The 24,530-nt window shown below is 62.5% G+C and overlaps 7 protein-coding genes across 7 annotated transcripts; all 7 read left to right on the forward strand.

Moving 5' to 3' along the window:
* Window positions 1–210: 210 nt before the first annotated feature.
* On the forward strand, window positions 211–498 carry LMXM_18_0760 (conserved hypothetical protein; the record flags this gene model as incomplete). The annotated part of the gene is made up of 1 exon (XM_003874041.1): window positions 211–498. One exon carries the CDS (start codon window positions 211–213, stop codon window positions 496–498), a length of 288 nt encoding a protein of 95 aa, XP_003874090.1.
* Window positions 499–2,058: 1,560 nt separating this feature from the next.
* Window positions 2,059–7,404, forward strand: LMXM_18_0770 (conserved hypothetical protein; the record flags this gene model as incomplete). Its single annotated transcript, XM_003874042.1, has 1 exon — window positions 2,059–7,404. The coding sequence occupies one exon, from the start codon at window positions 2,059–2,061 to the stop codon at window positions 7,402–7,404; it is 5,346 nt and encodes a 1,781-aa protein (XP_003874091.1).
* Window positions 7,405–8,323: 919 nt separating this feature from the next.
* On the forward strand, window positions 8,324–9,043 carry LMXM_18_0780 (putative DNA-directed RNA polymerases II; the record flags this gene model as incomplete). The annotated part of the gene is made up of 1 exon (XM_003874043.1): window positions 8,324–9,043. One exon carries the CDS (start codon window positions 8,324–8,326, stop codon window positions 9,041–9,043), a length of 720 nt encoding a protein of 239 aa, XP_003874092.1.
* Window positions 9,044–9,729: 686 nt separating this feature from the next.
* LMXM_18_0790 (putative DNA-directed RNA polymerase II) lies at window positions 9,730–10,758 on the forward strand (the record flags this gene model as incomplete). The annotated part of the gene is made up of 1 exon (XM_003874044.1): window positions 9,730–10,758. One exon carries the CDS (start codon window positions 9,730–9,732, stop codon window positions 10,756–10,758), a length of 1,029 nt encoding a protein of 342 aa, XP_003874093.1.
* An 823-nt stretch (window positions 10,759–11,581) lies between these two features.
* Window positions 11,582–12,526, forward strand: LMXM_18_0800 (conserved hypothetical protein; the record flags this gene model as incomplete). The annotated part of the gene is made up of 1 exon (XM_003874045.1): window positions 11,582–12,526. The coding sequence occupies one exon, from the start codon at window positions 11,582–11,584 to the stop codon at window positions 12,524–12,526; it is 945 nt and encodes a 314-aa protein (XP_003874094.1).
* Window positions 12,527–14,005: 1,479 nt separating this feature from the next.
* On the forward strand, window positions 14,006–15,238 carry LMXM_18_0810 (conserved hypothetical protein; the record flags this gene model as incomplete). Its single annotated transcript, XM_003874046.1, has 1 exon — window positions 14,006–15,238. One exon carries the CDS (start codon window positions 14,006–14,008, stop codon window positions 15,236–15,238), a length of 1,233 nt encoding a protein of 410 aa, XP_003874095.1.
* Window positions 15,239–16,497: 1,259 nt separating this feature from the next.
* Window positions 16,498–24,483, forward strand: LMXM_18_0820 (conserved hypothetical protein; the record flags this gene model as incomplete). The annotated part of the gene is made up of 1 exon (XM_003874047.1): window positions 16,498–24,483. The coding sequence occupies one exon, from the start codon at window positions 16,498–16,500 to the stop codon at window positions 24,481–24,483; it is 7,986 nt and encodes a 2,661-aa protein (XP_003874096.1).
* Between the last annotated feature and the right edge of the window lie 47 nt (window positions 24,484–24,530).

The following is a 24,530-nucleotide window of genomic DNA, read 5'->3' on the forward strand; positions in this document are numbered from 1 at the left end:
CAAACGCGCACCGACACACCCTATCTGCGCACACGTATTAACCCAGCGCCGTCGACGCTCCGCGAGGAAGAGCTGCATCATCGAGTTGCCGCATCCGGTCCGCGCCCCGCGAATTATCCGGGCACTTACCGACACATCTTTGTCTGTGCGTGCGATTTTTTTCTTTCTTTTCGCGCCAGTCTCCGTCGTCTACGAGCTTACCTGCGCGCCATGTCGAGCAGCGCGGGGGCGTCGGCCTCGCCCATGTCCACCGACCGCTGCTCCTTTTACTGTCCTGTGTGCGGCATTCAGGTTTCGGACTCGCACGCCGCAGAGGCGCACAAGGCCAGCCGCCAGCATAAACGCAAGAGCGGCGAAATCGAGTGGGAGGCGCGGCAGTACAAGAAGGACGCCGATGTGACACCCGACGACGTGTGGGCGCTCGTGCGGCGCAAGCAGGCCGAACTCCAGGTCATCCCCTGGAGCGAGCTCAAGTACAGCGAGGAGAGCGCGACATGAGAGGGAACGGCGCGCCGTCTCGCCTTGTGTGTGTGCGTGTATGGTGGCTTCCGCGCATGTGTGCGTGTATGGTCGAGTCCCCCCGAGCACTCGGAAATCGACGCAGGGAAAGGCCGAGGAAAGAGAAACACAGGTGAGCGCACACAGAAAGCAGATCTTCAGAGTGGTGCGGTGGCCTGCGTGAGAGAGGAGGCTCGGTAGTGCAGCAGCACCGTGGCACACCGCCTGCCGCCCAGCCGGCTTTCGTTCAACAACACCCCCCCCTCGCAGCCCGACATCACGCGGGCGCGAAAGGGCAAACATGCTCGGGGTTATGAGAGCAAAGTTTTACGCGCGCTGCATTACTGCGTCGTGCCCGCCGTGCTGCCCGTTCTAGCTTCCGTTGTTTGTGTGTATTTGCAGCCTCGTCATGTGCTACGCCTTCCTCTCCCCGCCTCCGGACTCACCATCATCGACAAGTATTATCCACGCAAAATTGTCGCTGTATCCTCTGCTGTCAGCGCTGGGCTTATCGCTTCACAAGTGTGCTGCACACACACACACACACACGCAAGCACCACACAACGCACTTGAACTGGTCGAGTTCAGCAACGAAAGAAAGGCGACAGAGAAGGTCTTTGATCAGATCACAGCGAGGCAGCTCGGTGGTCGCCGCGTTCTGCTGCAGGGACACCTCTTTACCTCCCTCACGGCTCGTGTGTGTGTGTGCGTCCTCTGCACCTGCGTGCTCCGCCGTGGGTGGGGCGCTTCTCAACTCTTCCTTGTTGATCCCCTCCCCCCCCCCCACATACACATCCACACCCACCCACACACACACACACACACACACACCTCCCCGAGATCTCGACTGCCTGCACTTATCTCGCCGTGTCTCTCCGACCATCTTCGTCGGTCCTTCGGCTTGGCATCTCCAACGGTGTTGCGCACGTTGCCGGTGACTTGCTTTGTGGCACTTGTGTGCTGATCGCGCACTCAGGCGCTGTGCTCGCCGTGTTGCACTACAGTAGCTTCCACCACCACCACCACCACCAAGAAGCCCCCCTCTCTCTCTCTCCGTGTGCGCGTATACCCCTGAGCAGGCGCTGCTCAGTGTGTTCGCCATCGGTGGCGCGACACAACGCGAAAGTGCGGGGTGCTCAACAGGAGGAAAGCTCGGTGTATACACCAACGGCAACGAGAGAAGACAAGAAAGCGGTGCGGAGGGGATAGGAACAGTCGAAAAGATACAGCGACGTGGCGCACCAGGCGCAGGCGGCGGCGTATCGCGCCTGGTGTATGTGTATGTGTGTGCGTGTGCGGGTGTGGGTGTAAGGAGTCGACGGTCTGAAGAAGACACACACGCATCGACTGCTTGTGCTGTGGTGGTAGCCTCTCGTAGCTTCGGCTCCGCAAAGGCCAGGTGCGACAGTCGTGAAGGGGCCTCAGCTTCCCCCCACCCACCTACACACCCACACCCCGAGAGGACTACGGTGGCACAGCAGCATCCTCAGGAGGAAGGGGGACAAAAGGTTGCAACGCCAAGGGAAGGTTAACAGGGAAAGGCGCACAGGCACGACAGAAATGGACAACCGCAACGCTGGTGTGTACAGCGACGCGGCAGACGTGCTGACGGTGCTGCACGACACAGTAGAGGTGTACGTGTCACTCATGCAAGACAGTGAGGGCAAGCAACGCGGATGCAAGACGGCGTCGGCATCCGCGTCCTCGCCATGTCTCACCAACTCTGCAGCGATAGACCTCGCCATCACGCAACAGCACATTCAGGAAAATGCTCCACGTTTGCTGGACTTGTGCGCGTCTGTGAGGAGCACGTTGCGCAGGGTCGCTATGCTGCCCCGTCAGTCCTCGCGACGGAGCGACAGCGAGTCCTTAAGCACGTCTGACAGCGTGGGCAGTCCCACCACGACAGCAGAAGGCAATGAACCCGTCCATGGCCTCATCACGCGAAAGCTCGGCGACATCGTGGAGAATACTCACATGATACGTGGACTCGTGAAGGTGCAGCAGGAGCAGGGGTATTTGTTGCCGTCACACCTGTCTCGTACAGCGTCGCTAGCCTCGCCGGACGACAATGACGGACCGCTTCTCATGAAGCAGCTCATCCGTGTGACGCTGTACAATCTGGAGGACATGGAGCGACTCCTGCGCGCCGCCTACCCGGACGAGCTATCCACAGGCACTGTGAACTGGGGCGGAGATGCGGTTGATGAGGCGGATAGGTCTACCCTGTTTCTGCACTCGCCACGTGTGCGTCGCACGCTGACACGCTCGCACGGACAACGTCTCGGCTATAGCGGTGGCGGCGCCGATCACGAATGCCGCCGTGACTCCAGTGGTTACGGGCACAGCACCAGCAGCGGCGATGGTGGCGGAGTGAACTCTTCATTGGAGACGCCGCGCAGCTCGACCCACACGGCGCCGTACGTGCGACGCAGCCCCTCTTTCGACCAGGCAAACCTTCTCACCAGCTCATGGGCGACAGTCAATCATGAAGACCACGACGGCGACAGCGAAGCCGCACCGACAGCACGCCTGACCGACACAACCCCCACGTCGCCCACTGGCACCTGCCCGGCAACATCTATGCAAGCGCGGTCGCAGCAGGCAGATTCGCTGTCGTCAGCGTCGTCTTTCGTCGCTTCGGCGCCGAAGCCGTCCTCGCCGCGCGTCCGCTTCGTCATTGGCGAGCCCCCTGATTCCGAGGACCAGGGCTTCTCTCTCTCCGAGTGTACGCTAGCGTCCACGGCAGTCCCGAGGCCGTCCTCTCCTTGCGGCAGTAACCTGCTGTCAAACCCTGTGGCGCGGCTCAGCGGCACGGACAACCATAAGCAGGGCAGCAACATCAGCGGCAGCGGAAATCGCGCCACCCTCTCTTCGCAGCCACTCCTGAGCGGTGAAGGTGACAGCACTATGCAAGCTGCTTCCCTGGGGCACCAGCGTCCATCGTCGGCGAGTGCTGCGCACTCGTCGACCACTTCAGCGGCAGCGGCGTCGCCAACGTTGACGGAGGCGGAGTGGATGAACGCAGCCCCCGTCGTGCCCACGGTAGTCGAGGTGCGGCAGAAAACGGTGCCGTTCTTTGACAGCTGCAGCGACCGAGCGCCTGGCGACTCTGTCACTGCCTCAGCGCTCAGCACGGTCATCATCGGTGGCTCCCTCGACTCTTCGGCGATGCAGTTGGGCGACGGCGCGCCACCCCGGTCCCGCAGCGGGAACAGCAGCGTCGGCAGCCGGATAGGGATAGCCCGCGCGCTGCCGCCGCCGGTCGGACTGCCACCCCGGTCACCGCGCCGGCATGACCCGCAGCAGCCTGCCACTAGCTTAGCCTCCTCGTCTGGCGATCAGCGTCTACCGCTTTCTCCGGACCCCGCTGGGGCAGACCCCAACATGAGTGTGAGGACATACCACATGCAACGGCTCCCGGGCGAACTCTGGGGCGTTATTATCGAGGGCCATCAAGCTAAGATGGCGGCTGCCTTCCGTGAGGATGTGGTGGACCTGTTCAAATGTGGCGAATCTTCCCCGACGCTGCGCATTGAGGACGTGCGCGAGGTAAACTTCACCGTGGCAGGCGCGGACCTCTACATCCGCATAGAGCTGGAGCACCTGTGCTCGCTGGCGGAGTCCGAGATCAATACACGACTCAATCTCTGCTCGTACCCGCTCATGACGGGGCTGTATGAAGAGTTCTTCAATGCGCATGAGACCAAGGAGCTCGACCCCGTCGAAGACAGCATGGCAACGCCGGACAGCATGGCAACGCCGGACAGCATGGCAACGCCGGACAGCAACGTGCATTCGAACGGCGGCGATGGCACAGGAGACAAGGAGGAAAAGAGCGCAAGCAATGGTAGCGTTCAACAGTGCTCCTTGAGTCTCGCGAGTGACCTGAACGCTACCGAAGCCACTGCAGACGACTCGGCGGCTGTTGCGCGCACACCATCACTGCTGATCACAACAGACTCGCGCACAATGTCGGTGGTGGGCGGCTCGGCAGCAACGTCCTGCGTTTTCAGCACGCCAAACCTGAGAGCCACCGTTGAAGACAGTGAAAGCTTGGGCGAGACGGGGCGTGAAGCCTCCGCTTCTGTCGCCCCGTCTGCCCTCGTCAGCGTCGAAAACAGCACTCACCTCCGGGACGGAGTCGCATCGGCGTCGGCATCGCGTCATCCGCATACAGTGCGTATTCCGGGTGCGCAATGGGCACGTCTGCTGCTCTCGCCTGTGCCGGAGAAGAACGATCTAAGGTCCGCCTTTGTCCAGGACACGGGCGTGGCTCTTGGCGTACTGCCGTCCGAGGCCCGCGAGGCGTGCCAGGAGGTGCGCTTCTCCTTTGGCAGCCTTGTCGTGGACTTTATGTGGGACAATGCGGAGCTCTACCCGGGTGCGGAGCCGCTCTCGGCGCCAGAGATCGACACAGTTCTGAAAAACTGCCCGTACACCTCTGTGCGTGCCTTCTACACCAAAGCCTGTACGGCGCTCCACCTCGACGACGATCTCGCGGTGCTGCCCGCGGCGAAGCGCGGCAGCAGCTCCGGCGGTGGCAGCACCGCTGAGTCTGTCGTCCCTCAGCTCATCCTGCCGAATAAGTCGCAGCTCGGCCTAACTTCAGACACGGACAACGCGCTGGCGCGCGACATGAGCGGCAATGCAGAGAAGGGAGAGGCGGTATCGGTGCCCAAGTCGAACAAGAAGGACAAGCTGTCAACAGCGCGCTTGCCCATGACGCCACAGCTGGCGCAGACAGAGAGGGCACCGTCAACGTTTCCGTCTACTGGGGCGACGGTACTCTACGCAGCAGACAGTGCAGCGACGGTGTCGAGGAAAGTGGCCTCGTCACAGCAGCAGCGAGGTACCCCGCTACTTCCGTTTAATCGGATGGACAGCACCATGTCGAATGCGTCAGTAGAGGCCGAGCCCCGCGTGGCTGTTCCCCAGCCAACGGTCGGCTTCCACAAACACTCACGAGCTGGCACACCTCGCGTCGGTGCCACCGCAACGGCTAACGCCAACGCCGCCGACTCTCGGTCCTCGAAGGTGGCTGCGCGGCGCACCGTACCAATGAGCTCGCATGAGCCGGCAACATTGAACCAATTCGCCCTTCTCCATGAGGTGTCGGTTCAGGTGCTGCGCCAGTGGAACCCCGCGCTGGTGGAGCTGGACGCCGACGCCGTCATTCCAGCCACTGTCACTGTGTACGTTCCCCGCCTCTCGCCCTCCGCCGGCCGCGCACGTGGGCAAGCGGGGCCAGGTGTCACCTCCAAGGCTGGGCGCCACCGCCACATAACCGACACCACCCTTGCAGATATGACAAGCGATACTCCTCACAGCCCCACAGCGCGCCACCCCGCACTGGTTGCTCATCCAAACACCAAGGCGACCGCAGCAGCTGCAGCGTCACGCGCGGTATCGACGCCTGCCTCCTCATCTCACGCGGTAGCTTCCCCAAAACCACCGGCACAGGCGAGCGAGCCGGAGAACGCGAAGAGCAGCACCATCATCGCCATCTCCAAGAAGAACAACACCCCCGCTGTTGTCACGCCGCGCCGGCCACCACCACTTTCCATGGAGGACGTCGCGAAGTGCCGCTCCTTTCTCACTCCAGCCACGGCGCTGAGTTCAACGTTGTCCGCTGCCGCACCAGTCGCAGAACTGGCTCCGCCCGCCTCTCCCTTCCCCATGACGACGTCTCACTCGGCCTCCCCAGTCCCGGAGGCACCGGCAGCTGCAGGCGCCAAGGTTCCACCTGGTGCTGTCGAAGTGGCCGTGGCACCCGTTCAGCCCGACGCCGCCTCCATCAAGCCGATGGCGCCGTTTTCGTCTGCCGAGCAGGCCCCGAGCGCTAGGAGCACACGCGAAGTGTTGCCGCAGGCTCCGCAGCCTGCCGGGAACACGGCAACGGTGGCGACGGCAGGAAGCCGAGTTCCGTCGGCGCACACGGTGTATCAGCTGTTCAAGCCGGAGACCGCGCAGGTCGCCGAGCCAAGAGGAATCGAGGCGGTCTTGGCAGCTCATAGTCTCCCTTGCCTGCATCTGGACGGACTGGCGGTCAAGGTGGCTGCAGCTGCTGACGACGGTGCTCGTGGCCGCACTGTTGGCGAGAATCATGTCGACCACGAGAACCACAAGAAAGCAGTGGATGGGTCAGCAATGCTGTTGGAGTGGGACCTGGGCCTGCGTCTCGACAACCTCACGGTAGTGCAGGTGCGGTGCGGCTCTGTGGCTGCGCGGGCCAACGTGCAGCCCGGCGACACGCTGCGCACGATGAATGGGCAGACGCTTCTCTGTCGGAGTGACTTCGAGCATGCCATGGCGCAGCAGCACAGAAAGGGAAGTGAAGAGCACATGTTGTTCGTAACGGCGATGACCAGTCGCGGCATCCCTACAACGTATCGTCTTCGCCTTCCGCCGCTTCGCCGCGACAGCGCGACGGTGCAGCCCGGTCTGCCACTGCAGCATGACTTGCATCATTCTTCGCCACTGGCAGCGCAGCAGCAGGCACAGCCACCCCCACGAAGAGTAAGGTCCCTCTCCGCACGGATGTCAAGTGCAGCGAGAGGTACCCCGCAGCAGCAGCGGGGACTGCAGCCCGCTACTCAAAACTCCTCGAGAGTGCCAGTGAAAAGGGCAGAGCCGACATCTGCCCGCACGCCCGTGAGCAGTCTCAGTGCGGCTGCGCGGGTGTCACGCGTAGTTCCGGTTAACACGAACGCGGTGATGCTGTGCACCATGAAGCCGCTAGACATGGTCCGCACTCTGCCGATCGATGCAGCCGGTGCTGAGTCCTTGCCAGAGTCGGCATGGGGGACAGACCGCGATGGCAGTCCGTCCCCCCGCACGCGAGCGTACGTCGCGGAGGCGATAGTCGGCATATACAACGGGGCAGCAGAAAGGCACAAGCGGTAGCGGGGAAGAAAGCAGTGATGCAGCCGCATGCTCGGTATTCCTGTTGATCATTCTCCATGCACGCTCGCCTCCCTACCCCCTCGCTGCCCCCGCGCCCACGCCACCCCTCAGCGCTCGGCTCGCATATATTGCTCCTCGTGCCGGTCGCATGTTTCGTTCATCCGCTCGGGCACCACATGCCGCAGTGATGCTTTGGATGTTGTGCGTGAGTGCGCGCATTTATTTCTCCATGTGAGCGTACTGTGCCGAATCAAAAAATCCGTTACACTTCTTCCGCATGAGCACAACTCTCCCTCCTCCACCTTTCCTCCCTTCTGTGCTTGTGTGCGCGTGCGTGTGTCTCACCGTCGGTCGAGTGCCCGGCACCGGTGCTCGCCACGGCAGCCGTCTGCCCCCTAAGCGCTCTTCCGCCTCGGTCACCCCACCACCGGCACACCAACCGATGTGCCTGCGTGTGTCTGTCCCAAGTTTGCGTGTTGTTGTTGCCCCTCACCTACATTGTGTCCCATCTCTCCCTCTCCCGCCTGACCGCCTTGTCGGTGAGCCGCCATCGACGCTGTGGGTTGTCACTCGCTCCCCCACCCCACCCCTTTGCGCACACACGCAATCATTCTCTCGGCATCAGACACAGGAGTGACTGGCATTCCTCCCGTGCCCTGCGGCGGAGCTTTGGGGACGCTGTTCGTTGGCCTCTGCTCCGTCCACTCAGTTCTCAGCGACCGCACTACGGAATCGCCTTCCCCCTCCCCCACCCAACCACCGCCTCATCGAAACATATATATATATATATCATAGTTAAGCAGCGGCTGTGTGTGTGTGTGTGAGCAACGCAGGCGGATCTTGACTTCTTGGGTAAACACCCCCCCCCAACCTTTCTCCCTCCTCTCCTCCCTCTCAGCACGAGTCGCTCCCACTCACCATGCCAGCCATCGGACAAGAGAAGCTAGAGCTCCACAAGTGCTTCCGCATTCTGCAGACGTCAGCGGAGATGATGTCGGACCGAAAGTACAAGGTGGCGCAGCATGTGGTTCCTGGCTCCCTCGGCGAGTTCATCGAACGTTACGTCGAGGAGGTGGAGGTGACGGAGGACGGCGGCGCGGCGGTCGGCGGTGGCCCTACCGATGCCCCGCCCCGTCGCAAGCAGGTGATTCGGCGGGATAAGATGACCCTGGCATGTGAGCGTGAGGTGGGCGAGGGTAACACGCTCAAGGCGGTCGTATACTTCTGCCCACCAAACCACCTCTCGTCGGAGGTGGTGAAGAAGATCGCCGAGGATGCGCTTAATGAAGGCTATCAGCGGGTGGTGTTCGTGACCCCATCGAAGCCGAACCCAATCGTGCGCAAAACGATGGACACGTACAACCGTAGTGAGCAGGATCTGCGCTTCGAGCTGTTCGAGGAGGATGAGCTCTCTGTGAACATCACCCATCACGAGCTAGTACCGAAGCACACGCCGCTGTCGGAGGAGGAGCTTAAGGACGTGCTGCACGCTCATGCGCTGGAGCTGCATCAGCTGCCCCGCATCCTGTCCACCGACCCTGTAGCTCGCTACTACGGACTGAAGCGTGGCCAGGTAGTCCGCATTGAGCGTAAGAGCATGTCAGCGGGCCTCTACGTAACCTACCGGCAAGTCGTGTGAGGTGCGCTCATACACTACTCGGCACTCGTAGCGCACATGCATGGGCGACTGTCTGTGTGTGTCTCTCGACCTGCATGGCGGATGTGCGGGCATCGCGCGCCTTGTGTGGTTGAGGGGTAATTTTTTTCTTTTTTGTATCTCCACGTGCGCGTTGCTCGCCGTGTGCGGTGTGGCGATAACAGGGCCCTCCCTTCTGTCTACTCCCTCCGTAACAAGCATCCAATTTTGGCCAAATGTGCGCCTACGGTAATCGCGGGACTTGGTGTGTGCGCCATGCAGCTGCTGTACGTTGATGCACATGCTGCTATCGCGCGGTTATGGCGAGGAACTGCCGCGCCAGCGTCAAGCAAGACAGGAAATCAGCTCGCCAAGCACACACACACACACACATACATACGCGCGCGCAAGTCCTGGTGGCGGGTCGCATCCGGTGTGGCTCGAGGCTGTCGGCAGTAGAGAGCCTCCACCAGAGCCAGCACCGTCACATCACCCACTGTCTCCGCTTGCGAACTCGACGGTCACCTGTCGTTCTGTCTCTCCACGCTCTTTCCATATTTCTACCACCTCTCGAGGCACACGCACGCATAAGCATTGGCGCACTGGCGCGACGCAACGATCACTAATCGAAACATAAGAGAGGCTGGCATAGCTCTACCGTGAGTTGCATCTCCATCCCCCCTTCTGCCATGTCGTCCATTGAAGAGCTCAAGGTTGTGCGGCTGTTTCGCGCACTCAACACGATGATTCAACTCTGCCACGACCGTGGCTACGTCATTCGACACCCGTCGGCGATCGCCGAGGCGGTGCAGAACCCCGAGCTGTACGACAACGAAGAGGGGCTCGATCATGACTGGTTCTTGCGGCACTTCGTCATCTCGCCTGACCGCGCGGCGCGCAGCACACGCTCGAAGAAAAACGGTGATGGCGGCAGCAGTAGCAGCCCCAGACGTGAAGCAAAGAACGAGGAAGATGGAGGCGACGCTGACAAGCCGGGCGAGTATGATGTGGCAGTGGACGAGGATGAGGTGCTTCGCCGTGCAGCCAACGGAGAGTGGGTGTGCATGCGCAACGCCATGCGGCTGACGTGCTCCGTAGACCCACGCCGCGCAACGCTGGCGTCGAGTGTCGTCACGCGGGCACCAACAAACAAGACGCCATCCTCTGCGCCTACCGTGAAGGCGGAGCCGAAGGACGACGACGGCGATGTGCCGTATGCTGTGGCAGCATCTGCGGTGGACGCAAAGTCGAAGGAGAAGGCGGCCAAGAATGCCCTCATGATCTTCTTCTCGGGCTCACCGAAGCTGAGCGTAAAGGAGGTGCATTCGTTCCGCGAGAAGGCGCTCAAGAAGAAGGCGTCATCGATGATCATCGTGGCGAACAAGATCGACCCCGGTGTGCGCATGGATGTGCAGGAGCTCAGTGGTCGAATGGATGAGGCCACAGGAGCGGAGCTGCTCTCCATCCAAGTGTTCGAGGAGGAGGCGTTGGCATTCAACGTCGTGCGCCACGAAACGGTACCGGGCCACGTCGCCCTCACGCCCGCCGAGGCCGAGGCGTTTCTGGCGGAGCGGAAGCTAAACGTTGCCCAGCTGCCCCGCATGCAAGAGAGTGACCCTCTGGTCCAGTACCTTGGCCTGCAGCGCGGCAGCATCGTCCACATCACACGCGAAGGGAAGCAGAGCGGCCCGTACAGCATGTACCGGCACGTGATTTGAGGCCGTGTGTCCGCCAACGCACATGCGCGTGACTTGTCCTCCCTCGTTTGTAGTGTCTCTGCGTCCCACTGCATCTTAACCTTGTTTCTCCGCCACCACCGGGTAATCAGTGAAGGCACCCGTCAAGTGCCTCGCGTATGCGTCTCTGGTCCTAAGTTGCCTCACCCCACGCGCGTGCATGAATGCGTCGTCACGCCCCATCATCGATGACTTGGTAAGCACGCGTGCCCGACAAGGCTTGCCTCCAAGGGCGGGGATGCACACGTTGCATGTCTGTGTGTGGACGTGAGAAATAGGAAGGAGAGCGGCGTAGCAATGCCGCGATGGGTGCGATGGTGCCGGCTACTTGCGCTCACCGACGGCTGTTTATCCAGCTGAACGGTGTGGCGCGGGGACGGCAGAGGGATGATGTGACAGAGTGGGCAAAAGAACAGTGGCCATTGTGCGTGCACGCCAATTGGCACACGCGCGCTGCCCCCCTCCCTCTCCCCACTCTGCAACCTCCGCGTAGGCCACCAGTGCCGCCCCCTCTCGCCGTTTTCTTCTCTACCGCCCTCGCCATCTTACCCTCTCCGTCTCTCTCTCCTCTGTCGCCTCATCCTCGCCGTCCCTCTCGGGTTGCGCACCGGGGTGGGGGGACGGGCTTTTACGTGCGTGTGCGGGTGTGGGTGGCGCCTCCGTCGGCACACACGACTCTTTTCGAGCACGTGCACCGTCACGCATTTGCAACTCGCGTCGCTCGTGCCATCGGAAGCGCCTGTTTATCTCTGTCTCACACTCCCCCACCCACCCCCGCCGCACCAGGTCTTCATTCCAGTGCGCCATGCTGCTCCGTAGCGCGACTTGCTTTGCGCGTGTGTACGGTGGTGGGGCCACCACGGCCTTCGTCCCGGGTAGCAGTAGCTCCTCGAGTGCCTCTGTTGGTGCCGACCACTCGGCTGCTGCCAGCGCCGCCTACCTCAGTGGCCGATCCATCGGTGCCAGGGCACTTCTCGGTCGCAGGGCACGCCAAGGCAGTCTGTTTGCCGTCGCCAACGACGTCACTGTGAGCGAGAAGCGTGTTCGGCAGCAACTGAACGCTCTGCTGGCCGACGAGCGCGACCCGCTGGCTGAGGCTCGTCGCCAAAGTGGCCCCGCCGGCGGCATCGCGCCGTCGGCTCGTCCGTTTCCGCAACGACCACTGGTGAACCTGCCAGGAGTCGAGCGTGTCCGCGACCTTCCCGCAGACCCGATCACGCGCCTCTTCTTCCAGCACCAAGGAGACCACGCGCTGTACTACGGCACCTACGATGAGCCCAGCCGCCTTGATGAAGACCGCGTGCAGCTGGAGAAGCGCGAGCCTAAAGACTGGACCTTCAACGTGTTTACTCCCGTGTACGACTTCTGCCACCGTCTGCGCGAGGCGTCAGAGCAGCGGAAGCGCTTCGTGATTGTGCCCTCGACGATCGAGACACGCGGGTGTGCGAAGGTGCTGCTCGACCACGGCCTCGTCGCCGGCTTTCGCGACTTCCACAATGACCGCGCTTTCGCTGTCGAGCTGAAGTACTTTCAAAACGAGCCCACAATCAACGTCATTGAGCCGTGCAGCTACGATGGAAAGACAGAGTTCGAATGGTCGCCCAAGATGATGCGGCGCCTCATGAACACGCACGGCATCCACAACCGACTCATCATCTACATCTGCCGCACCGCAGACAACCGCATCATCGACCACATCCAAGCCGTGAAGGAGTGCATCGGCGGACGCGGTTTGATGATGGCGCACTAGGCGGACGCTCTTCGGGTTGATGTTTGTTGGTGTGTGTGTGTGTGTGTGTGTGTGTGTGTGTGTGTGTGTGTGTATGGGGCGATGAGCAGGCAAACGGAGAGAGGAGCCCTCGCCACCACCAACCATTCCTCCCACGATGGCTGCGGAGGAGCTCATCGAAGACTCGCTCGCAAGCTCGCACGCCTCGTGATTCCTGTTGTTGTCGTTCCGTTGTCCCCTTGCATGTCTGTGTGCGTGTCTCTGGTCGTCACTTAACGTTGAAGCGCATATCAACTCGCTTGAGCATGCGAATGGTGGGATGCGTGCCGGCATCACTCGCTCACTCTCCACCGGCCCCATCCCCGCCGCCCTCCCCCCCCGCTTGTGAGTGTCGAAGGAGCAGCTTGTAAGTGGGTGTGCCCTGGCGCGTTCTCTGCGTAGGGCAGCGCTTCTGTCTGCCGTAGTGATCGGCAAGTCAGAGTATGAGGCGAAGAGGACGCACGCGAGGCGCAGTGGTGGTAGTGGCCCCGAGGGTATAAGACGTGGTGCAGCAGAAGGCGCAAAGCGTCATCGTCCGCGGCACTCCTCCCTGCCGCCCACCGCCCATCTCCTTTGGTCAGCTCCGGGATTCATGATCATGGCCACCAGCACGCACACGCACGCACACAAACACCTCGCAACCCTCGCTCTCCTCACATACGCAAGCATACATGCGTACACATACGCAAACACCCTATGCGTCTCCGGCTGGCGCCCTGATCATGGCCCGCTGCGGGAGGGAGGCAAGGAGAGAGAGGACCGAGCGACATTCCGCACCTGTGCAGTCCCCGTCGCTTTCCCTGCCTCTGCCTGGCATGCGTACGCACGTGTCCATCAGCACCGAGGTGAGTTGGTTACGGCACTGTGTCCGCTGCCGGTGACACGGTGGCTTCCACGACGAGGACGGCAACAGACAAGTGCTTCCGAGCCAACGTAAGCTCACACAAGCCCATGTATATGTATATATATATATATATATCGACATATAGGTATACATCCACACCATCTCCCTACACGCACACCACCGCTCCACCCGCACCTTTCTTTCTTATCTCTACCTTCCTGTACTCCCTCATCTATCTCTCTCCATCTCCCTGCCTGCACACCGCGTCACCTCCGTGTGCACCGTCGCCCTTTCGTCTGCGCGTATGGATTTTGCTATTCCTTTGCCTCGCCAATGCTCAGCTTGTGCAGCTGCCCCCCCCCTCCCCCTCGTCGTCGTCGTCTCTCCAAAACCCACTAACCTGAGTGCGCGTGTGCATGTGTGGTGGCCGCTGACGTTGTAATACATCCTTACCCGTGTTTCCTCTCCCCCTCCCCTCTCCTTGCCTTCCTTTTCTAAATATCTTTCTTTTTTCTTGCGGCGCAAGCGTGCAAGTACGGACACCAAGGCCATTGGGGATCATCACGCACAGGGAGAGAGCGTGTGTGTGTGCGCGTCTGTGCGTGCGTGAGGGAGTCATGCAGAGCTGGATCTCCCCCGCGGCGCCGCCCGGGACGCCCAACCTTTCCGCCGAGCCCAGCATCATGGCCGAGTACCTCTTCTTTCCCTTTTATGACTACGTCGTGCAGTTCTACCCACAGTCGTGGGTGCCCAACAAGGTCACCTTGGTCGGCATCTTCTCCACCATCTCCGCGTCCGCTCTGCTTCTCAGCTCCATGCCGGCGGGGTCGCAGTTCCAGCCCAGTAGGATGCAGCTGCTGCCCGCCTCCCTCGTCGAGGACGCAGCGATGCTGCCAATGCCCCCGCTGTCCCCGACAGAGATGACGCCGATCCTGTCATTCATATCGCCCTCCCTTATGCTCATCCTGTGCGGGTCGCTAAACCTGCTCTACTGCGTAGCCGACAACACGGACGGCCGCCTCGCTCGGCGCGACAAGAAGGCCAGCTCCATTGGCGAGTATCTTGATCACGGGCTCGACTGTGTTACATCACTCCTGTCGACGTGCTGCGTCTTCGCGCTGCTCGGGTCACTCTGCAACATGGCCACCTCCGTCTGCCTGATTGCCTTCGTCACGGTGCTCTCCCACACACTGCATTTCGAGAAGAACATCTTTATATGGGGCAACCGAATCGCCACCGTCGATGAGGCAATGATCCTCTTCAGCGTGTGCATGTGGTGGCCGCTCGTATGCCCAACGGTAAGCACCGTCACGGTGCCGGGGTGGATCCTCGAGGGCATATTTGATCCGAATAGTAACTGGACCGCCTACCTGCGCCGGCTGCGTATGATTGAGCTCCTCTACGTCTTCTGCAGCGTAGCGCAGACGCATACGATCCTCAGCATGGCGAGGCAGTGCTGGAGCATGCTGTGCCGCATCCACGTCATCTTCAACGTGCTGAACAGTGCTTTTCTCCTGCTGCTGATGGGAGTGCACAGCGAGCACATTGCCGCCGCCGCGCCAGTCACGTCGGTGCCTGGGTACACACTGGGTCCCTTCACGTACCCTGCTCTGTGGATCATTACGATTGCCTGCACCTCGAGCACGATCATCCACATCCCCATCGTGGCACGCTGCGCTCACCGGCCTACCACCGACCCGTTGCCGCTGGCGGGTGTGATGTTGGTGTGGTTCACCTTTGCTTCCTGTCCAGTTGCCGGCGCCATTCTCGCTGTGGTCCTCCACGTTGGGCAGCTGTTTCTGAACGTGAATTTTATCCAGCGGCACGCGCGTAGCAACGGTGCGGAGTAAGCGCGTCAAGGCTCGTTTTGTTTTTCCTTCCTCGTTAGAGGCACCTGAGGATGCCAACAGCAGCGGGACTGTCCGCCTCCAGCAGGGCCACGTCACTGGCCACTCGCAGCATGGTCTAGATGCGGTTCGAGTCTTTCGGCGTTGGTGGTGGTGATTCGCGCACGCGGGCGTCTGTCTGTCGGGTCCTCCCCCCCCCCTACGCACACACACACACGCTTGGCAGGCGGAGGGGGGGGGGGCATGTCAGGTGGCGCAGGTGGAACGGATAACATCGCTCGTACACACATGTACGGGGGCGCTTTGTGTCTGAGATGCGTATGGGGCGTGTTCTTGCCCCCACCCCCAAAAAGGGGCACGGCGGACGGGGAAGGAAAGCGCTCGGTGTGTCGGATGCTGCGCATAGGTGGTGAGGGAGCGGGTTGGCCTGCAATGTTGCTTGTCTCGCGCACTCACCTCTCCCACCCCCCCCTTCACCATCTCCCTCACATGTTTTTGGTGTGTCCAGGTGCGGAAGGACGCGGCAGATAGGGAAAAGTGTCGAGACAAGCTTTCTCTCTCTACGCGTGTGCGTGTGTCCCCATCTTGCGACAGAAGCTGGGTGGTGAGATGAGCAGGGGTGTGATGATGGGCCCTCACATGGACGTATGCAGTCTCGCGGCTGTGCCACGCTCGGTAAAGCTAAAGGACAGGTAAACACATACACACCTAAGCAATACTTAAAGGAACACAGTGCCGCACACTCTTCCCCGAGCACCTCCCCTCCCCCCTCCCATGACAGTGTACGCAGTGGCACCTCAGCATATCGTGCACGGACTCGCTCAGGTGCCAACACGCCGGCACGCAACTTTGTCTCCACTCCCCTCCCCTCAATCTTCCCCGCTCACCTCCTCCGCACACCCACGCCTGCGCGCATGTAAACAAGCCGCATCGGGTCAGTGTATTTTTTTGTTTTTGTTTTGTTTGGGCTTGTTATCCATCTCAACGATTCTTGACAGTAGAAGCACGAAACGGTCGAGCTGCGCGACTCACTCACCATACCGCTCTTCCTGCCCTCACTTCGGGAACAAGGAAACGTGTGTTTCCGTGTGTTTCTGTGTGTCCGTGGCCGACCACCGTCATCGCTGCCGCCATCCGCTGGTATCGTAGTGGCGCACGCACACGCCCACACGCCGAGGTTCTGCTCCGTCGACCGCGTGCCAGTGAACGTGAACAGAGGTGTACAAACTCGTTGCACACTGCGTGCCCTCCGAGTCGCTGTGATGGAATTCGCGCAGGTCGTACACGCGCTGCAGCGGGCCGCCACGGTGCCGCTGGCGGTGGAGGTGCTACTCCAGTACAACAACCCTCTCTCGGAAAAGGAGGCAACGCAGCTGCGCAAGTTCCGGCACCTGCAGTGCGAGCAGCTCGAGGGAGGCCTAAAGGTCGAGGAGCCGTCCGAGGAGATTGTGGAACTTTCACGCCGCCCTGGCAAGGGCCTCCACCCGCTGCAGGTTGTGCAGTGTGTACTGAGCGCGACGCGGCTTCCGTGCGTACGGCCGGATCAGCAACGCCGGCTTCGCAAGGAGGTGCTGCCGCGGGTCTCTTCGACGACCCCGCTGTCGTTTGTGGAGTGGTGTACCGCCGTGCAGGTGGCCTTCCACACATGCCTCCAGTGCTTCGACAGCTCACCCGCTGCGCTGCTGTGCGTCGAGGAGGTGCTGCGGCTGGCGGCCCCTGTCCTGCTGCACGCACCCCCGCCCCCGCCACTCTTCGCCGACACCGTGCAGCGCGCCTCGTGGCGCAAGAGCAGCGCAGCGCAACAGCAGCCCCGCAAGGACACAACCTTGCCACGGCTGAAGCAGTACACGGACGACGAGGGGCTGCAGCTCTTCCTGAGGGCGCTCGCAGCTCTCGTGCAGCGCTGCGCCGCCCTCCACGCGCGAAAGAAAAAGCACACGCTGAAGCAGCACCCCACCAACGATGAGGCCTTCTTCACCCATGCCCCCATCCGCCATCTGCGGCAGCTCATGCAGAAGAACGCTAGTCACAACATGGACGCGGTGTGCAAAGCCGTCAAGTCCCTGGCGCCGGCAGAGATGATCACCCTCACGCCCGTCTTCCAGGGCGGGGTAATGCAGCTCTCGCTCAGCAAGGATCAGCTCAGCTCCGCAGTCAAGGCGCACCCCCTCATCACATATCACGTCCTCGGTGCGCGGCGTCCTGTGGCAGGCACGCTGAAGCTAGAAAACGTCGATGTGGCACTGCAGTTCGTGCTGTACACGATGGGTCTGGCAAGCACCCCACGCGACGCCTTCTTGGACTACGTTGCTGTGCTCGCCTCTGCGCCGACGGCAGACGTCGCCGCGTACATGAAGGCGAAGGGCAAGGACGCCCTCGCCCAGTGGATCACCCCCTTCATCGTGAACGCCGACACACTGCTCCCCGATGTCGAGCGCGTCAGCCCCATCTACGCGCGGCTGATGCAGCAGCTCTGCGCCGCCGCACCCGAGATGCTGACAGTGCTGCAGCAGACGATTGTGTATGCCGTCGGCACCCGCTGCCGCACCCCACGTGAGAAAGAGGTGGCGATGCGGCTGCTGTGTGACATGCTGGAGGCGCTGCCTAGCGAGGTGCGCGCGCAGCTGGAGCCGACGGCTGACGTCATGTCGATGCTGAGCAGAGAGGTGGCGATGCCGGCGGTGGAGTCGGCCGCGCAAGCCTTCCGACTCACCTCGGCACTGCGGCTGGAGGCGGCGATGGAGGACGGGCTGATGAGTGCGTTGAAGAACAGTCGCAAGGAGGCGGCGATTCGCCGCGCCATGCTCGTCCACCTCGATGTGCATCGTACGCCGGTCGACGTGGTGGATGGCCTGCTCACGGAGCTGATGAAGGACTGCGAGGAGGTGGTGGTGGTGCGTCCCGACGCGTACCTCGCCCTCCCCTTCGCCCTGGCGCGTGGCGACGTGGCCACGATTGCGAAGGTGCACCCGCTGCTGAGCACCGCCGAGGTGCTGCGCCAGCTGGACGGCAACGTGTACGAGCAGGCCCGCGCCGCGCAGGTGGCGATCGAGCTGGCGAACAGCGGCTACGGTGTCTCGCTAATACAACTGCTGACGAGCTACCACGGGCTGGTGCGCCGCCCGCTGCTGGAGTACGTCAAGTCCGTCGCCTCCGATGCGTCGCGTGCGACGTCTCTGTGGAGCTGCCTGACGCAGCACGTCTTTGGGCTTGAGTCGGCGGGCTCGACTCCCATGATTGTTGGCGAGACGGCCGCGCCGGTGCTCGTCGCGGTCGGCACCGCGCTGCTGCGGCACACCTCGCGCCTCTCCCTGTCCTCGGCTCTCAGCGAGCTTCTGCTGTGTGCCGGTCACGATAACGTCCAGGGCGCCGACCCGTACTTCTACAAGGCTTCCAGCTGCCTGTTGCGCCGGTACCGCCGCGCGAGCCGTGCCGTGCTCGAGCGCCCGTTGCGTCAGACGCTCGCCTGCGGCGATGGTCAGGAGCGCCTGCTCTCCCAGCAGGCAAAGGCCATTACGCGGCATCTCATCGAGGCAATGGACAAGGGCGTGGAGCATCAGTCTATCGCCGCATGCCGTGCGGTGGTGTTGCTGCTCACGCAGACGAGTGCCGCGGCCTCGCGTGACGTCTTCGGCGCCATCGCAGAGGCGGTGCAGGCGTCGAAGGAGTGGTTCATGGCGCTGTCCGCCGAGGATGCGGCGATCGCCGCTGAGGACATCGAGTTCATGGACGCGTACGAGAATCTCACGCTGCGCGAGCAGCAGCTGCTGAAGGTCTACCCGGACCGCCCCCCCAAGGGGATGTCCGAGGACGACTTCATCGACATGAAGAAGAAGGATGCAGTAGCGCTGGCGAAGGGGCGAGAGGCGCTGCGCGCCGCCGTGGGGAAGCGCAGCTGCGTCATCATGCCAGCCATTCACCAGCACAAGTCCGTCTACCTTGCTCTTCGCCTGCTCGGCACGCACGGCCACTTCGACTTGGAGGCGCTGCCTATCCTGTACGCGCCGCTCCAGGCGACCGTGACCGAGCTGCATGTGCAGGGCAAGGCAACGCACGTGCTCGCGGTGCTGGCGACGGACGCGCTGACAGGCTTGCTGACACACACACCGTTCAGGTACATGGCGGAGAACATGGTGCGCACGGTCGCTCGTCTCACCCCGCTAAAGACGCTCGCGGTAGAGGATGTCAGCCAGGTGTCGGCGATGGCGCATGCGCTGCGCCAGTCCCTCACTCAGATGCTGCCAGCCCCGCTGTTCGTTGTTCTGATGGCCTTCGCGCGCGTCGCGTTCAAGGCTGGACGCGGCGCCAACGCCGTCTCGACGACGATCCCGGTGGCCACGCAGCATCAGGTGCTCGGGATGCTCATGCAGAACCTCGGCCAGGTAAACCTGCCTGACCCAACAGCGGCGATGGAGTTGCTGACGAGCATCCTGCAGAGCTTCCCGTCACTGTACAAGAGTGTGCAGCAGGGCTTCTACACGCTCATGTCGATGGTGCCTGGCGAGCGACTGGCGGCAGTGGAGGCGGGGCTGTTCAACACCGTCGACTCTGTGCGCGACGTGACGGCTGCGGCCTTCGGTCGGTTTCCCCACTTCGACACGTGCCGCCGTGCGCTCGTGCTGGCCGACACCCTCGCAGACGATCCGGCGTCGAACGTATCAAAGCACGTGCGGAAGATAATGGAAGATGCGGTGGCGAAGTACAACTTCGTGCTGCAGCCCTCCGACTGGGACGACCTTGTGTACTTCCTGCGCACCTACGGCGGCCGCAGCGAGGCGAGCGCGCTTCGTGTGACGGAGGCGATGCACCGGCTCTTCGCGCGTCGCCCGACGACCGACGAAGGGACGCAGCTCAAGTGGGTGGAAGATCTGAAGGCCCTTGGCGGGGCGCCGTCCGTGGTTTCGCTGGAAGGCCTGTCCTCTACCTACCTGGGCCGCGTGCCTGCCGTGGTGATGGACTACCTCTGCCAGCTACTCGAGAACCCGCAGACGGGCGAGGCGCTTCTCCGGCAGACCCTCAAGGCCGGCCGCACCGTGCTCGTGGCGGCTGAACTGGCACTGCTAAAGAGCATCTCGCCGCAGCTGCAGACGCGTCTGGCGAAGCCGCCCAAGGATGTGACGCAGGCGCACAAGGAGCAGTACCTGGCCACTGCCACAGTGTGGCTCTCCATCATGAGCTGCCGCCTACAGGAGACGGCGCTGCTAGAAACCATCATTGATCAGCAGAGCCGCACCCTCAACAACTCGCAATCCGCCATGGTGCACCGCTGCGTCTGCGAGTCGATGGCGGAAATCAGCCGCAACACGCATATCCGCGACTCGCCGAAGCTCGACGAGTTTGTGGAGAAGTGCCTCAAGCAGGCGATCTATTCCGGCTCCTACATCAAGAAGAAGGCGCACGCGTGGGGCCTCGTCGGCGTCATCAAGGGCTTGGGCCTGACGGCGCTGCGCCGCTACAACGTCATGGGCATTCTCCGCAAGTCCGCCCAGGAAAAGCATGTGGAGCGGTCAGGCGTGATGGTGCTGTTGGAGGTGCTGTGCAGCGAGATGTCCCCCCTCTTCGAGCCGTACGCGCTGTCGATGGCGACGGAGCTGTTGGAAGCCGTCGCGGATGCCGACCCGAACATCTCCGAGTGTGCCGATGACGCCGCCAAGGAGTTGATGGCGAAGCTGTCCGGCGTGGGTCTCCGCCAACTGATCCCGCGCCTGGTGGAGGGGCTCGCCTCGGACTCGGCGAAGAAGCGAGTGCCGCCGCTGAACTTCATCGGCTACGTCGCGTTCTGCTCCCCCAAGCAGCTTGCTGCTGCTCTGCCGGAGATCATGAAGCACATACGCAGCTGTCTGTTCGACGTGAACAACGCCGTCTCCGTGGCGGCTTCGAACGCGCTGCGCCGAGTCGCCGGTGTCGTCTCGAACCCAGAGATTCAGGAGCACGTCGAGCTGATCCTGAACGCGATGCGCTCACCCAGCACGGAGACAGAGTCGGCGCTTGATGCGCTGCTCTACACGCGCTTTGTGAACATGGTCGACCCCGCCTCCCTGGCCCTCATCATTCCGGTGCTCTCGCGCGGTCTTGGTGCTCAGGTGGCGCGCACGCGGCCCAAGGCGGCGCAGATTGTGGCGGCAATGGTCAGCCTCGTGAACGACCCGCGCGCGCTGCTACCCTACACAGAGGAGCTGGTGCGGCTGCTGGAGGAGGCCTCGCAGGACCCGTCGACGGAGGCGCGCACGACGGCGGCCAAGGCGATTGCCGCGCTCGCCTCCGCCATCGGCGGCAACCTCATTGACGAGATCTGCCAGTGGGCCTTCAGCGTCCTGCAGCGCGTTCAGTCTGGCACAATCGAGAAGGCCGGCGCGGCGCAGGTGTTCGTCGAGGTGGTGAACGCGTGTGGGGCGGAGCTGCTGAAGCTGTACTTCCCGAAGATCCAGACCGGCATGACGGACGAGCGGCCACCAGTACGAGAGGGCTTCCTCTACATTATGGTGTACGCCCCGTCCACGCTGCGGACGGAGACCTTCCAGGACTTCTTGCCTATTTCTCTGCCGTGGGTGCTCGAGGGCCTCTCGCACTTTTCCGACCGCGTGCGCGACGTGGCGCTGGCAGCGGGCGACAGCGTCGTCTCCCTCTATGGCACGCGCAACTTGGAGCTCGTCCTGGGCCCGCTGCTGGACGGAGTAAGCAGCGAGGTGACGACGCTGCGGCAGAGCTCGCTGCAGCTCTCCGCAAAGCTCATGCTTCACCTTGTGGCGCACATTAGAAAGAAGATGCGCATTCAGGTGGCCATGGCCGACGCGGACGCGGAAACGCGCGCCGAGCTGGCGAGCGCGATGGACCCGACAATGGTCGGCAACGAGGGCGACGTCGCAGCGGCGGCCGGCGAAGGTGGCGAGAACGGTGCCATCCTCACGATGGAGGCGGCGCGCGACGTGGAGAAGCGAGGTGTGTCGATCCTGGGCTCCCTCGAGGAGATGCTCGGCACGGACAACCTCGTCCGCATGCTCTCGGCCATCTTCTGCGGCCGCCACGAGCACAGCGCGAACGTGCGTACCGACGCGAACATGGCGTGGCAGGCGTGTGTGGCGAGCATACGCGCTGCTGTCAACAAGATCTTTGACGCCCTGGCGCTGCTGCTCGTGCGCTTCGCGTCGTCTGAGAACCCGGACTGCGTGGAAGTGGCGGAGAAGACGATGGAGTTCACGATCCGCATGAACGAAACCATTGAGCGCTTCGTGGACACGTTCTGCAACATGTACAAGTCGGACAACCGCCGTGTGAAGCTTGGCTCACTCGTGTGCCTCGGCACCGTCGTCCAGTTCGCGGACCCACGGCGGCTGGTGAGCATGGGTGGCCATATCGTGGGATGCGTGCTGCCGGGCATGCAGGAGCACGACGCTGTGCAGGAGGCGGCCCGAGAGGTGTTTGCGCGCGTGTCGAAGCTGCTCGGCCCGCGCCTCATCGAGAGCGCCGTGGAGGCGCAGCTCACGACGAGCGTGCGTGGTGTGGTGGAGGTGGTGAAGGTAAAGCCAGCGGTGGCTCTGGCGCTGGTCTTCAAGCACCTGAGCTCCCTGGAGACGCACACGAACCAGAACGTCGAGCTGCTCGACGCGATCCTCGATGTCGAGGAAGCCCAAGAAGATATGCGCCGTTACCACGACGACATGGTGCGCCTGCTGCTCCAGTTCTGCGTGGAGGCGCTGGACGATGCGCAGGAGCTCATGCACAAGTACGTGATGCTCGCCCCACGTGAGTTCGAGATGATACCGGTCGAGGCTTTCACGAAGGCAATGAACGTCCCAGGGAGGCGCCATGGCGCGCTGATGGCAGCCGCAGCGTACGGCCTTGGAACGGACCTCGACAACGTCGACGGTATCACCTCCGCCTTCCGTGCCCTCATCGACGCCCTCGGCGACGACACCGAGGCCACACGCAGCTTCGCCGTCCGTGCAATCCCGGAGCTGCTCAACACTCTCGAGGAACGCGTGCTGGACACGCTCGAGGACGAGGAGCGTGAAGACATCATGACGAGCAAGCGTGCGGCAGGCCGCTACCTGCTGCAGTTCCTCAACCCGTTCCAGACCACGCTGGTGGCCACAGCGCGCGCGTTCATCAGTAGCAGCACCCCGGAGTTCACTGTGCTGGGCGAGGGCGAGCCGCGTCTCTTCGACGTGCTCATGACTTTCTACAACCGCGGCCTTGACTACGGCACCCCGCAGCAGAAGGTCGAGGCGGTGGAGTGCATTCAGGACCTCATGCGCTTCGCCCCACGCGCGATCAGCGCAGCAGCAGCCAACACGGTCGCCGGTCGCTGCTCCAAGGTGCTCTTCACGCGCAACGAGGGATCCGTTGTGCTGGCGCTGGTGCGTCTGTGCCTGCAGCTCATGAACTACCCGGCCAGCGGCAAGGAGAAAATGGTGGAGGGCACGATGGCACTCGCCATGTTCAACGCCGCCCTGTGCGACTCGGGCGAGGCGCGTGTGCTGGCGCTGCACGTGGCGATTCAGTTGCTGACGCGCTCGGAGAAGTACGCCGATCTCATCCTCGGCACGGTCGTGACCAAGAAGACGGCTGTCGACTCGACGCTGCTGCGCACGGTAATGTGCCGCTTCATCAGCGTGGTGCTACGCTACGCCAAGTTCACAAAGAAATTTCCGCACATTCCAAAACTGATGGACTTGGTGCGTCCCATGTGGGAGGCGCCGGAGTCTCCTGGGCTTGCGGCCGCCGCCGGCGTGGCCGTGGGTGCACTATGCATGTCCGAGAGCATTACGGAGGACGTCGTCGGCGACATCAAGGAGCGTGCGCTGTCCTGCACGATGACGAAGGGGACGCAAGTGCTGGCTGGCTACGCCCTCGTCTACTCCCTCGTCAAGTGCGCGCCGCAGCGCACGGATCAGGCCTTCCTCTCCGCCTCTGCCGAGCACCTGCGCTCGGCGGCCAGCTTCGGCGCCGCTGACAAGCTCACATCCTTGTGGATGCTGCGTGCGGCGGCTGCGGTGGCGGGTACCGGCTGTGTGCCGGCCGCCACCTTCAAGGTCGAGACCTTTGTGCCTGTGCTGCGTCGCGTAAACCAGGCGGACGAGCAGCTGATGAGCAGTGCACAGTACTTCCGCGAGTGTGTGATGGCTGCGTACCCGGCAGCGGCAAGCGCACTGGAGGGAATGCCGGGCGAGTACAGCACGCAGTGGAACTCAATCGGCGCCTTCGACGCCGATCTCGATGACGAGGTAGAGGCCGATGTGACGCTGTAGGGCGCGTGTCATCGCCTGTCAGAGAGAGAGCAGCAGCAGCGGCGGCG

Source organism: Leishmania mexicana, chromosome 18 (assembly GCF_000234665.1).
Source record: "Leishmania mexicana MHOM/GT/2001/U1103 complete genome, chromosome 18".
NCBI lineage: Eukaryota > Euglenozoa > Kinetoplastea > Trypanosomatida > Trypanosomatidae > Leishmania > Leishmania mexicana.